Genomic DNA, 15,927 nt, shown 5'->3' on the forward strand with positions numbered 1-15,927 from the left:
CCGACGCGTCGATCTCTGTAATGATCGAGACGATGACACCAGACTCGCTCTCTGTCGAGTAGATCGCAGAAAACGACCCGTTCTTCCATCTCGACGGTGTCCAGACTAGGGCCCATGCTCTGGTGTAGGTCGAAAAGAGAGGAGGAGTATATGTACACGCTGCCATTCCAAAAGGAAGTGTTCCACAAATAAATGCAGTTGTAAAAGCAAGGGCCTCTTGTGCAATTCAAAGTGTCATAATAGTTTAAGTTGTTGCAATAAATAAGATTTGAATCACATAATTTGGTAAGTTTATAACTTCTATTATTTTCCTTTCTCATTTTGAATGTACTGTGTGTTTTAAGTTCTTATATTCTTATTCTGAGTCTCAAGTGAGTTTTTTCGCGAATAAATTACGGAGAAGGAAATATAATATTCTTATATGTTCAACATTCATCATTAGTACATGGGGAATGTCGACATTCACCGGTGTAAGTCAGAAATAAGAGTATTTGGAAAATATTTCGGACATACACCAAGCGACTATGTGAATGTTGACATTCACCGGTGAAAGTCGACATTCTCCAGATTTCGGTGTTTCACCGTAACATATATAATTGTTGAGAGAATTAGATTTTTGTAGTGTAGTTTACGTGAGATGAGGTCACGTGATACGAACCGGCGAATCAGGATGTTGAATCATGAAAGCATAGTAAATTCTCAATGTCTTTTTACAAATTTATTGGCTTTTTAAAAAATTTTAAACCATATTAAAATGTTTATGCCATCAAAATAAAAATTCTTAGAACTAACGTTTGTTAACAATTTTCATATGTATATTGTAGCCAACAAATCTTGCTTGGTGAGATTTGCACCGGCGAAACAGAAAAGTAGCTCAGAAACTAAACATAAAGATTTAGTAAATAAACCTGAAGAATGTTTTGTAAGGAATGAGCTGAGAGCATGTAAAATTAAAATGTATTTTTGAAAAAATATACAACAGTTCCTGAGAAGGCTTTACAGGCATCCTTAAAAGTTTCATATTTAGCAAAAAATTTAAAACCTAAAACAATTGGAGAATCATTCCTTCTTCCTTCAGGAATTAAAATGACATCATTTATACACGCAGGAAAATATAGTAATGTTTTAAAAACAATAGCATTATCAAAAGATACCGTTTCTCACCAAATTTCTATCATATCCAACACTATAGAATACAAAATCCTGTCTTTACTATACAACTTGATGAAACTACCGACATTACTAAAATGTCTCAATTCATCGTTTATCTGAGATACGTTTTTGAATACAATGCAGTAGAATATTTTTTATGTTATAATATTTGGGAAGGAAAAGCAACTGGATAAAAAATGTTTGAAATTATTAACAGATATTTTGAAACGAATAATCTTGCCTAGACACACTTATCGCAGTTTGTGCTGATTATGCTGTAGCATTAACAGGTAATTATAAAAGACTAAGAGGGTTAATAATAAAAATTGCTCCCCATATAATATTACACATCATTTACAATCGTATGTCGTTGGCTACATCCAAAAGTTAAAGAAAAAGAGCCATTTATAGAATCTCCAACCTCATGATTAAGAAATTTCCGCTGAAAACTGTTTTCCTGTTACTTCTCAAGCAAATGGAAGACGGCTTCTTGCAAGCAACTACACTCCCATCCTGAAACTTGGCAGAACTGCTGCAGCACCAGAACCTTACAGACCCATCAGCTTGTTGTCATGCCTGAGCAAAATTATAGGAGCCATTTTACTTAAACGAGTCAACGACCACATCGAAGAAAGAAGTATACTCATTTCGTATCCGAAGAAATCTTTCGACAACCAACAGTTGTACAGGGTGCGTATTTCCAAACCCTACCCCACTTTTCGAATTTTTGACGTCAGGGAAAAATCGACTAGTTTCGCCTGGATGGTAATTCTTGAGCATGCGCTGAAGGGCGAGAAGTAACGTAAACAGAACTTTGGCTTGCGTTTGTAAACAGTATTAAAGGATATAGTTTCAAAGTGCATTCGTTTATGTACTTGCATAATTTGAATGTTTCTGTAATAAGAAAACTTCATTCAGATAAAATTTATTTTAATATTATTATCTGGTTATAGGATTATACGAAATGCTGAATACTGTAGATACTATTGTAATCTTCACATAACCTTTCACATTGGATTTTTCCTTATCATTGTAAAATATATTACATTATAAAGATTAAATCAAAGCAAATTACTTTGTTAGAGTAATTAGAGATATGAATGTTCTAGCCGTGTTCTCTTTTTTTATCACTTATTATTTATTTTCGCTTTGAAAACACATTTATATATGACAAATATGTATCTCCAATGAAAATTTTTTGTTTGTTTAAACTATATTTGTCAATAATGTAATAAAAACTCACTAATCTAGTGCTTCGTAGATCAATATGACAACAAATTCAAAATGTTTTGAAAACAATTCTTTAATCTTTAGTTTGTAGTAGATGCAGTTAAATGGCACAGAGAAAAAATATTTCAATAAAAAAGTTCTCTATGTTAATTCAATAGCAAAATTATTTCTATTTCAGTGAGAAATCCGCTTTCAATGCTTATATGATGGAAAAATGTAACATAAGCCTTTTGGAAGTTTTAAATATAAGCTAAAGGTTTATTATACAATTTTACGAGAGAAACTTAATAATTTAGTTTCATTCCTTTTAAATTTGCATATTCTTTTCCAATAGGTAACTAAAATTTTTGGCAAGTTAGAGACTTAACTTATACACAGTATTCCGTCACTTAAAATATCAATTAATTGTTCTTTTTCATTTAGAGATACATTGGAATTGAAAATACCAAAGGAAAAATGGGTCACGGATCCAATCTAATTCCTTATTTGGAAAATTTTCAAAAATTTTCTGTTAATTTTATTATACGTTGTTTTAAACAAGAAATCTGTATTATTTTCTGTAGTAAATTCTGAAAACATGTTTCTGTTGTTTTTGTTCAATTCTTCTTGCCAAAATATTAGGCTTAGTTTTAAAAGCTTCAATATTGGTGCTCAGTATTAAAATGTTTAGTTTTAGAAAATGTCTGCTATGAAACTAAGTTTTCCTAACTAATCATTATTAATGAATGAACTTGCTGATGTATGTCTCTTTTCTTCCGAAAATATGTAAACTGTATTTCTCAAATCGAAAACATGATTCAGTATTTTTCTTTGTGAAAGCCAACTGACTTTGGTAATAATGTCTCATACATAGAACTTATCTCATTACGTCGTATTAAAAAGAGACAACTGTTTAGGATCTTGCCTTTTAATGTAATTAATTGCAGTAATAACCCTGCAATATCTTGTGCAATTCTTCACAATGTCGTTGTGAATAATGGGAGTGTAGTTGCTTGCAAGAAGCCGTCTTCCATTTGCTTGAAAAGTAACAGGAAAACAGTTTTCAGCGGATAGCCAACGACATACGATTTGGATGTAGCATGCCTGGAATTATGTTATCCTCGCGTGGGTGTGTACTGTAATTGGTGTTGAAGTTCTGAACTAAGTTTTCAGTTGTAGTTTCCTGAATGTTGTTTATGCGAAACTGAGATTCTAGATGCTGTGCTAAAAGTTGGCGGAGAACCAGAAATAGCGCTAAAACCTTTAACAAAACGTTTCGGGAGTATCACGTGATATACAACCAATGACAGTGAAGATGAGCATTTTCGGTTTTCTGTCTTGATACGCTTGCATTTAGGAGATGTTTCTTCTTTACGCCAAAAGACGTCGCAGATGCAAAAAAAGAAAGAGAGAGAACTGTTTTGTTTACCTTCTAATGAATTCTGTGTGCGAGGGCGCTGCGATCACCGAGGCAAGCGGCTGGACGTTCGCAGCGCTCCGTAAAAAAGTGAAAAAAAATTCCTTTCCCCTTGGGGAATATCAATTAAATTACATTGAAATACTGATTTTTCTACAATACCTACACGTTTTCAAAAGTTTTTCAGTTGCGATGTTGATGAGAATGAAACAGCGGACAATGTGAGGAAGTACAACGAAAGGCTGGAATTTTAAGATAAGTACCCTTCTTTCATCTAAACTCAATCAAATTTCTATAAATATGTGCCTTTAAATCAATAAATTTTAACTTTTAATCAGTTTTTAGCATTAAAAAATACTTGAAATTGCTTATTGCCTGTGGCTTCCTTTGTTAAACAATTCCGAACAGACGCCAACGTTATCAGTTCATGTCTGTCGTCACTTACAAAGCCCCCTTATCTTGCTTTGAGGAATCTCGTGAGAGGGAAAATAGGGGACTCACGGCATCGCGCTATTTCCTCTCGGATCCTCTGGATTCTTTTTTTTTTTTTTTTTTTTTTTTTAGATCGCTTAAATATTTTTTGCCTTTAAATAATATTATACCTCACCGATTTTTTCTCATACTGTTCCTTGCTATCTGTTAAATGTCCATATGTAACGGATGGATTATTCGTCACTACCTTAAATAAATTCTTAGAACTATGAGCTTATATAAACAACAGTGTCCCTCATTGTGTAATTAATTAAGTAATTAATTGTGTAATTTATTAATTAAGTAGTAATAAATTATGATAGCAAAATAATAAATCTTGTAATAAATTATGATATATAAATTAATAAATACTATGTTTAATTTGTGTTTTTAATACATATACTCAGTAATTTACATACACACATATATTTATATATATCTTTTTTTTCTTCTTTCTTTCTTTCTTTCTTTTTCTTTTTCTTTTTTTTTTTTTGTGTGTGTGTGTGTGTGTGTGTGTGTGTACGGTTGTGGTCTTGTATTGTATATGGTTCTATCTTGTTTGTCTGCTGCTGTTTTTTGCAAAAATGTATGAAAATGTTGGGAACGAAAATAGCACAATTTACTTTAGTTAAATTAATATATACTTTGTATGATGACTTTTGTTGATATCTCAGGATGCAATACATATTACTTTGCACATACTCAGCATACATATTACTTTGTATTTCATGCTAAATACCTTGATACGAAGCAATTTAACACCGTCAATATTTTTTCCTCCCCCAGTAACACATCTATTCATCATTACCAAACACACTCACCACACACACTTGTGAGACACTAGTTATTGTAAATGAAGACAAATTTTCCTCCTTTTAACTACACTCATGGACACAATCGTATTTTAGGATATTTTCTACTTCTTTTCCTTTTCTTTCTATAGGCCCTTTTTTTTTTTTTTTTTTTTTTTTTTTTTTTTTTTTTTTTTTCCCTCTCTATTATTTTTGGGCCATTTATTTTAAATTTTATTTTGTCCCATATTTTCTTCCTGACCTTTTGAACTCGTGCAAGATGTACGAAGTTCCCTTTTTACTCTCCTCAGATACGAAATTGCCCCCTTTCTATATACCTTTCCTTCGCACCTATGCTTGATTTTTCGCCCATCGGTGCAGAAAGACTTAGCGGGTGCAAAACAAGACATCTGTCTACTTTGTCTGTCTGTCTGTTTTGTCTGACTTATTTTTTCTCAACGCATTTTATTATTCTAGTGTTAGCGCATTACAACTTCTTGATATATAATCTATTTCATCCATGTTTATTATGTTTCAACTTTATTTTGCATTTTCCATATAAAAAATAACATTTTCATGTTTCTTTAACTTAGATGCTAATCTAAGTTGCGCAGAAGCGCATATTCTTCTATTTCCAGTCTAAGGCTTCAGAGCAGCAACGCCAACTAAGGTCTAAACTCCTGGCGATAGGTTCTTCAAGAACCACCAGCGATGTACGATGGCTTACTTTTCGTAGGAAGAGAGCTGATGGCGATGCTTTGGAGATAAGCAATGAAGTCTACTGTGGTGCCACTGCTGGAAGATTTATCTGTGCTCAGTTCAGCTATTATGTTATGGAATAAGAACGATTTTAAAGCCTTAGCTGCAAAATTCCATTTTCAATCCTCAGATGATAGCGAACGACAAAAAGAGTTTCAAGTGCTGGAAGATGAAGCGGTAAGAAAGATACGTAAATTCTTACTACCTGAATCATTGGAAAAGAAAGTATTGAAGATTTTAAAATCAGTTTTCTGGGAAGTGTTGATATGGAAAGAAAATCATGCGAAAATTTTGTCTCATAGGTTAAGGAAAAGCGTATATAAGATTTGTTTGACATCAAAAGGAAGATTAGACCAAAAGAAAACAGCAGAAACGCTAGTAAGAGATGGTGGTTTATATAATACAACACGCTATAAGCTAGCCTGTATTTATTGCTTAGAGAATGATATTTTAACATTATGGCACCAAATGCATAAAAGTCGCAGAAAATGCTTTTATAGTAAAAGAGGGCCTGAAAATGTTAAGCAACATAAATTAGTAGTATATTGGACATATGCTATGCATGGGGAGGAAAATTGGCTTACTAAGGAGATGTTTGTTTCTTGTGTGTGTCGTAACATTTATCAGCGTATATTTGAAAATGCTGCTTTAGAGGGTGATAAAGTAGTAACTGAATATTTTTTACTTAAACTAACGTCTCAAGAAAAAAGTATGTCTTTGATGTACTGTGTGCAATGCATAGCATTCAGGCGTCGTCTTTTAGATTGGACCAAGTGGACCAGTCTTTCTCACCGGTATAAGAGTGAAGTTGTATACTTTCTGCTTTCAGAAATGAGTGATGAACAGCGAATAAAAGTGTATGCAAGTTCATCGTATGGAATAGCAAGGTGTTTATTGGATTTACCGTGGCAACATTTTCTAGAAGAACTGGATTTTCTGTGGGGTAATCTTTCTTTGACAGATTATAATAAATTATTGCAAATTATTATTGATCTGACAGAGCATGGGTACTTGGACTGTAACTACCAAAAGTGCTTGGGGGAGTTCTGGAAGCAAAGTCCAGATGTTTATAAAGAATATGTCATAAATATGGAAATAAATGACCAAGGGGAGTGTGAGAACATATTGTCATGCTTGCTTAATTTAGGTGACAGAGACAATATAAAATTGATTTTAAAGGATGCCACTATTAAAGAGAAAGAGAACTTTATCTTCAGTTATAAAGGAAAATGCATTTGTGAAGATTTGATCTACAGTGATAAAAGAGATTTGTTGAAATTCTTTGTTCAAGAATGTATATACTCAAGAGATGTTATGATCAGGTTCAAAAATGAACTTGAAAAACATATTTTATGTAGATCTGAAATGTTAAGAAGAGAAATTGATCTGCAACGGAAATCTTTCGAAGTTTTAGACGATTGTGCCAGTGAGTATGGTGAGTGGAAGCATGAAGAAGAAAATGTTCATTCAGGTGCGAGATTCCATAGTTCTAGTGCATATAGAGATGTGCCTTTGAGGCAAATATATGCTCCGGGTGATTTAGATTTTCTTTGTGTAATTACATAATTTATAGTTGCCAATTCTCCTGGTCAGTTTTTTTTTTTTTTTTTTCCGCATTTTCCAGCCTCCCAGTAGATTATGAATATGTCAGTTTTTAATTTTTACTTTCAGTTGGGAAAATTACAAAGATAAATGTTTTTCAGCAATAAGTGAAATTTATTGAATTAACTGAAATTTTATAACTTCAATTCCCTTAACCCCTAGTGATTTGATTCTGACATTATTTGTCTTATTAAATTTTATTTGGTAATGTATACATGAGTTACTGCTTTTAGTTAGTAATTTTTTAGATAATGCTACTATAACACTCTCTAAATATGAAAATAAGTACAAATAATAAAAAATATATAAATGGAAACAATGCCATTAATTAATTAAATAACCTATTAAATTTTTAATTCCATTAAATGTAAATTTCTTCCAATTTTACAAGTCATTTAGCAGTATATGCTACAAATGCCATGCAGCTCCGCTAAAAAATAGTCCTCACTTTTATTAACAGATCTTTACTGTGCTTCTGCAAGATAAAATAAAAGCATTTGGAGTATAGTTCTCCAAATTTCATTACTTTCATAATAATTGAATCATTATAGCTTCATAAAATTTAAAAAATGTATTAGCTTTCATATTCAAACGTACAATTAAGATTACAGGAAGAAAAGTGATTAAAGCAACAAATTTTTTTGTTACCATTTAAAAAGTAAGTAATTAAAAGTGGTAGATTGTACTCTTCATTTGATTTCATATTAATCTGCTGAAGATATGTGTAGATCTTTTTATAAAAGTTCAACTAAAATTTAATCTGTTAGCATTTACATGAAATTTTGTTTTACCCTCATAAATGGTACATTACTAAGTTTATCCATACAATATTTAATTACATTAACTGTTGATTAATTTCTTACTGTTAACATCAATTATTAATATTATTTTTATCCTGTTTAATTCTTTGAAATACAAAGCCTTTGCTAACCTGTATCCTTGAAATACCTAATGGCCCAAAATACTTTTCCAGTTTCACAGTAATTTCCTCCCCTTCCCATCCATTAATGCAGAAATAGCTGTGAAGATTTTGAATGACATGTTTTCTACTTTCTAACAAAGATTCCATTAGCTTTTGACCCCATTCTTTATAAACCTATTCTGACAGTCAGAGAAACAAGCCTCTCTGGCTTTATGATCACGAATGAGATTTTGTTTACTTCCGTTATTTTTATACAAAGGAATAAATTGATTAAAAATAAATATAATCCTTGAAAGCACACTGTACCAAAAAATAATGCTGTTAATTAAATATAAAAACATTTTGATTAAAAAAATAGTTTTTGTTAATTGCAAAGTGGATAAAATTTAATTGGAGGACCTTTAAAGGACACAAAATAAATAATGTGCTTGATTAACTCTAAAAACATCTCGGCATTACACGTTTTCATCTGTCATATTGTGCTATATTGCCAGAGCATTTATCATCCATGTGAGGTTGTATAAGTCGTCATATCATGAGTAATAATAAAAATACTTCACGGGATCCTGATACGTAACCATTTCATAGAAGTGCTATTGTTAAAATTCAGTGAGGTCTGTAAATTATCACTACATTAAGTTACTGAGCAGTATACGTAGTTCTTAATAATTTACAGCTCTTTTCCTATTTAATCATCTATAATTAATGTAATTTATAATGTGTATAATTCATATGATTTATAATTGATAATTTTTATAAACATTTAGAAATCATTATTGTAATTAACAAAACATTATGGATTTTAAATATTTTGGTATAGAATAACTGAGCATTGGTCATATGTTTTAATATTTTATACCTTTTTTCATTTCTTTCATGTCTAGTTAATTTAATTTATAATAAATAATTGTAATTATAATTTGTAATTATAATTGATAATCATAAATTATAGTAATTTATAATTATAGTTGATAATTTTTACAAGCACTTTAAAATCATTGTACTAAGTAAAAAACGATGCATTTAAGTTATAGAAGAATTGTTTGGATGTTATAACTAACAAAAAATTATACATTTGCTATAGAGTAATTAATTAGATGCTGATTAACAGTGATTTTTAATGCTGTTTTTATTGCATTGAAACAAGCAGATGTAGAAATCGAGAAACTGAGGTTATTATTACATTTTAGCATTTTAAAGAAATTCTGCGACAGTCTCAGTTAGATTTATGTATATTGGAAAATGGTATTTCTGCATTAAATTTGTGCAATCTGAAACAAGCAGATTTCAAATGTCGCCAAAAGCTTGTGCAGTCGTCACTTTAACAAGGAGCTATTCGGAAAATTTATAGCTTTCAACTTATTTTATTCTGCCATCTAATGACAATAAATCATCTATTTTAAGAATTAATCACATTGTTAATGAAATTAAAAGTTAGTAATGAATTTTAAAAGGAAGAAGATATCCAAGTAGATAATTTATGCAATTGCTTTTAATCCTGTAATGTGTGAGATTTTTGTCTGCAAAACTGGTCATGCTGTGAACTTACACGATTATAGTGAGAAACTGGTATTTGTTTTCTGTAATGGCCTTTGTGAGAAAAAATGGATTGATGCAATTTGGACCTAAGAAAATGCGATTTGTTTCCAAATGTTATAAGCATGCATATAAAAAAAAACTGACTATGTTAAACAAGAATTCATTCAATATTTACATGACATAATTTTTTTAATATGTACATATAGAAGGAATTTAGTATGTTTTTGTATTTATTATATTATTTAATAATGTAGTAATTAATTACAGTACTTATTTTAAAAATGTAAAAAAAATAACATGCCAGAAAATTAATTGGTTAATCTTGGGATTATGGTAACTTGGCGATTTTTTGGCAACCAACCCTGCTAGTTTTGTTTTGGACGCCATTTTGTTTACACAAAGTAAAGGCTTTTTTTTTTTTAACTACTCAACATTTTTTTCCAACAATCTGCTAGCCGAATTGCGCTTATGCTAGAACTTTTATGGAACAAAAGTGCTTAATCATGACGAAGATTAGGTGCGAAATTGGGAGAAAGTGCAAAATAGCCCACTGCTTGCTGCGTTTTGAAGAATTGCACATACACGGTATCATCCATGTACACGTCGACCTATTTTCACTTAAAAAAAAATCCCAGAATTGCACAAAAATAGCATTGTGCACACTCTTGACTTTATCCATGTACACTGCTAAAGTCCTAGCTAGTAACCTTTATCGCTTTACCAAAATGTCACCAAACTACCTGTTACCATATTCCAAAGATTAGCCAATTAATTTTTTACAAACTCTTACTGGTGGCAGTTCAGCAACTGCTGAATTCAATTGCTTACGCTAAAATTTCCACAGTTTTGAAATTGAGGTATTTGCATATAGGACTGCGATTTTTATGCAAAATAATTTGACGACTGCATATGTATCTGTAATATACTGATATTTCTTTTAATCAAAAATTAGCATTTTTTAGTACCCCTCTCTGCCATCAATTTTGTATACTTTTGTTAATTGTTTTGGTCAAACTGTAGTTTTTCACTTGTTGATGTTTCTGTATGAAGTTTTGGTTTTTATATTTAATTTTAAGTATGTTAGTTTTCTTTATAGCTTTATTTATTTGTGTTTTTGTTTTTATTTATTAATTGTTGTTACTTATTTTTGTAAGCACTTAATTTATCTATGTTTTGAATATTTTAGCATTTTTTCGAATTTTGATTTTCAGAGCTTTATGAAATACGTTTTCTTTTGGAGAATAAGATTTGCAGCTGTAAAATATCTCTAAAACTACAGTGTTAGTTATGTATCACAGTGATATCGCATAAGATCCTTCAGATGTTTTGATAATGATTAACATTCACAGTTACATAAGTGTATTTAATATTTTTTTTGCATTTTGTTCATAAAATCTGAACACAGTTCAAATAAAAATGTGAATAACCCATTTGAATACTAGTAGGAAAGCGTAGTTTAAGAAATTTATGCTATAATTTTAGTGAAGAAACAGTTTTTTTCCCTTTTTGTCCAATATCACTGATACAAATGTGTAGTCCAAAGAACCAGACTAATTCCGAACAATAGATATTTTTAAACTGTGTGCAGTTTTCTGATTCAAAGAAAGATATTTATTGAATGAAGGAAAGGCTAATTGTAAACCGTGTCCATATTTGAACAAATATAGTACAGTACAAAGTCTTTAATCCGGACCTCAAAGCTACAAACTTTCTGCGCATGCGTAGCGTTTACGCATGCGCATAATACGTTTATGCCTGCGCGTTTAATGTATAACGAACGGTATAAGCTAGGCTAAAATTATCTAATTATCTATTTCAGTTAATGTTGCAGATTGCGTTGTTCCTTAATCTTCTAATTGGATCCGGCTTATTATTTTTTGCAGACTGTTAGAGCAGTTTTATAAAAAGTAAGCTTGAACTTTCGATTATGTCAAAAAGAGTTTCCAATTCTGGAGCTGCCAAAGGATCTACAAAGCGAAAGCATGTTTTAATGTCCAGCAAACAAAAAGTGGAATTGCTGCAAAAAATGGATAAAGGCATGAAGAAAGTGACAGAGAGGTTAGTGAAAATGAAAAAATTTCGATTGACAAGTTAGTGGTATTCTCGGCACAGCAATTACAGGACTTGAACAGCGGAACTTTGTAACTGAACTAGAAATTTTGTCTGTTTATAGAATTAAAGAGGAAGTAATAGCACATAAAACAAAGCAACTTAAACAATTTACATTGAAAGAAATGTTTAATAAAGTAAACAAATAAATATTAAACCTTTTTTTGTTGTTTGTTAATTTTGATACCCTTTAGATCATAATTGCTCTTTATTTCATAAATTACGGTCTCATATTTTTAATTTTATAATTTATGCATGCCATCTTACCAGATTTAAATTGATGATCTATAATCCGGAATCGCCGAAGTCCCGACAAGTCCAGATTAAAGACTTTGTACTGTATTGAGTTTAAGACTGAAAATATTAACCTAGTGGTTAAAATATTTCTTCCTAATCATTTGTGACATCCAAAATTAACTAGTTTTAAAAGTCGTTAACATTTCGGACACCCATAATCCAGAACTCAAAGCTAAAATTCGGACACCCATAATCCAGAACTCAAAGCTAAAAACTTTCTGCGCATGTGCCGCGTTGACACATGCGCATAGGCGTTTACGCGTGCGCGTAAGACCCTTACGACTGCGTATATGCAACTTACATTGAAAGAAATGTTTAATAAAGTAAATAAATAAATATTAAGCTTTTTTTTTTTTTTTGTAAATTTTGAAACCTTTTAGATCATAATTGTTCTTTATTTCATAAATTACGGTTTCAAATTTTTAATTTTAGAATTTCTGCATGCCATCGTACGAGATTTAAACTGATGATCTATAATCCGGAATCGCCGAAGTCCCGACGAGTCCGGATTAACGACTTTTGACTGTATATCATTATTAATATGTTGTACTTTTTAATTACTTTGTTAATAGGTACTTGCATGTTATTGCAGCCACCTTAATAAAAGTTGCAAGACTTTCAGGATGTGCCTAACCTTGGCAATCATGGGCATAAATATTCTTCAGGCAATCATTCTCGTAATTCAGTCAAGCAAGATCGCCATTTTGGTGGGCATCCTTTTTGTTGTATTCTAAGGTCCGATGTTTTTTATAGAAAAATTGTCCTTTTTTTTTGGCCTTTAACTCAATTTTAAAGTCTCTTGTGGAATTTACCAACAAAATTGCTAAAAGGAACAATGGTTACATGCATTTGGTAGATAGCCGGGTTCGGTGCTGAGTTGGTCCAAGTCTGTGATTTTTTTAAGCAAAAACAGATCACTATGCGCATGAGTAGTAAAACAGCGCTATTAAATTAGAGGATTTTGCAGAAAATGTATTTTATATTTTTATTGCATCACACAATCCTTATTTAATAATAAAATTTGTGAAATATTTGCTCTTTGGTATGTTGGTAATGTTAGCCAACTTACAATAAATATCGGTAGTTTCGGAATGTTTTAAAAAAAAAGTTACGAAAAAGTCTCTAACCTGCAACTAACAAGTCACCAACTTGTACCTAATAAATAATGTTTACTTTTTCATCTGTAAGATCGGCCAAATTGCTCCAAGGTGGTTGTGTTAATATTTAAGCACCTGCCATTGTTAATGTGAATCAGACTTCATGACATCACTCGGTAATGCAAATCACAATTGAATGTATTGTTATTAATGTGAGTTACTGCTTACTATGTCACTATTAATGTGAACCAGTGTTCATTGCATTATTCTCAGTGTGAGTTAGTATTTAATATAAAAATATGAAAATATACAGTATTTGTTTTGTGCTTTTACATCAGTTTATTTCTATCAGGTTCATTATATATATATATATATATATATATGCAATGTTTTGTTTCACACCTCAGATACATTCTACTTGTCCTGCAAAATACACTGTGTCCACAAAAGTCCTTATGTGGACTATTTTTTCAACTGTTCCTTGCTCGTACAGAGGACGTTTACACATTTAAAAAATGATTTTGGGGCCAATTAGTGTTTAAAATGTAAAGAAATCTATTTAAACATTTGATTTGGCCTTTTTTCTGGACTATAAGTGTGCTTCATGATTTCCACAATAGAAGGGCTTTTCATTTCCAGGGGTATTGATTTCCATTCCTTTACTGCTACTTTCCCATCTGTTGTGGTGGGTTTATAGTTAGAAAGAGCTCTTTTGAAGAGATCAAAAGTATAATGCATAGGTGAAACGTCAGAGAAATTTGCAGAAATACACTGAAGAGGAATATATACTGAAGAGCCAAAACATTATGACCACCTACTCAATAACGAGTTGCTGAATTTTGGCCTTCAAAACAGCTGCAACTCGTCTTAGCATGGATGCCACAAGTTCTTGGTAGCTGACTGGAAACAGGTTGTACCAAAGCTCTTAGCAGCAATTACGCGAATTCGAGATATTCTGACATGATGGTGTTTGATCTCTGAACTGCTGCTTCATGCCATACCAAATGTGGTTTATTGGGTTAAGTTCATTAAGTTCCAGGACATACCGTATATACCTGCATATAAGTCGATCCCCCGACTTTTGAGAAAAATTTTCGGAGAAACAAATTTGTCACATGAACGGCGCCGCCGCCGCTAATATGTAGCTGATGTACTTGATAAAATTGCACTTACACTTTAGCAAATTTTTGTTTATTTCCATTTTAGCACATGATAAAATTTTAAAATATGTACAAAATTTTCAAAGAATTTCATTTGAATCTTTCAAATTCTGATTCAATTCAGAATCTGCAAATAAATCCTGTAATTCTTTTACAGTCATTAGCGAGTCGTTATAAATTTCATCACTCTGTTCATCACAGCTAGTGTTATTATCATCATCCAAGTTATTGGGAATGAAACGCTATTTGAATGGTTTAATTATCGTTTCAGCTGGAATCATGTCTTTAAACCCACCGTGCAATTAAAGTTATGCCCGGCTTTCTAATATTGCCATCTTTGGTTTTAGTATAAAGTGACCACATTTTCATTGAGATGAAGCGGGACAAATGGAATGAAATGCAGGCCCAGATCGAATAGGTGCGGGGCCGATTGGATTTTTTTTTGCGAGGCCCCTTTCAAATATCTTATACAAACGAATTTTTTCTTGGTTCAACACATTCAGTTGAACATTATCTATTGTTTGCTTAGCAGAAAGTCTTTTTTTGAAGCTCTATACATTTTAACATAGCTACCAAATAATTTTTTGATTTTTCATGTGTTCTCTTTTTTGTTTCAGTGGATTCGACATCTAATGATAAAGTTATAGGTTAGGTATCCATTTTAAATCACATAATAAACTTCAGTTTTTAATTTTACAAATAATTGTTTGTTAATAAAGATTATGTAATATAATTAGTACTTACCTTATTCGACAATTAGTAATTGTAATCACAAAATACGACTCTAATAATTATAACGATTAGAAGAATAGCGAACTACAAATGCAAGAAACAATTGACATTTGATACTAGCTATACATCCACCACTGGCAGGTACGGTTGTACGACTAGTTGCACGTGCATATACCTGCATAGTAGTTTACGTACGTAAAATAGGTCACGTCCGTAGTGCAAAATCTCTCTAATATAGGACTGTCCCGATTAAATTCAATACATTTGACATGAACTTTTACGGATATCAGTTTTCTATATTATATAATAATAAACGTTAATAAAATCTCATCCAGCAATGCGAACTTAAAATAAATATATTTTTAATTATTTGAATAATTCATAATTTATCCATTATTGTCAAAAGCAATCTGCTTTAAATTTCGAATTTTTTTTTTTTTTTTTGTTCATTTTGATGGTAACGCGGGGCCCGATTGGGCCCAATCGCCTTTTATCCAGCCCTGATGAAATGAGAATTAAAATTTATTTATGAAAGGCAGACCAATAATTCAAAAAATATATTTTATTATATACATTCATATACTTGTCTATAAATATACAAAAATATATTTATTATTAACTATTGGTAAAGATATTTGTAAAAAAACAATAATTTGAATATTATGTTTTT

The 15,927-nt window shown here is 31.2% G+C and overlaps 1 protein-coding gene across 1 annotated transcript; it reads left to right on the forward strand.

The window, feature by feature from the left end:
* The first annotated feature begins 5,439 nt into the window (after positions 1–5,439).
* LOC146995448 (uncharacterized) lies at positions 5,440–13,697 on the forward strand. The gene has a single exon (XM_085823883.1). It carries the CDS (start codon positions 5,812–5,814, stop codon positions 7,363–7,365), a length of 1,554 nt encoding a protein of 517 aa, XP_085680009.1. The 5' UTR covers positions 5,440–5,811; the 3' UTR covers positions 7,366–13,697.
* Positions 13,698–15,927: the final 2,230 nt, after the last annotated feature.

Source organism: Stegodyphus dumicola, chromosome 9, assembly GCF_044657685.1.
Source record: "Stegodyphus dumicola isolate Sdum_Otavi_A_Nest chromosome 9, ASM4465768v1".
In the NCBI taxonomy this organism is placed as follows: domain Eukaryota; kingdom Metazoa; phylum Arthropoda; class Arachnida; order Araneae; family Eresidae; genus Stegodyphus; species Stegodyphus dumicola.

Excerpts from the sequence above, each read along its gene's own strand:
- LOC146995448 (XM_085823883.1), top strand. The coding sequence starts at position 5,812 with ATGAAGTCTACTGTGGTGCCACTGCTGGAAGATTTATCTGTGCTCAGT.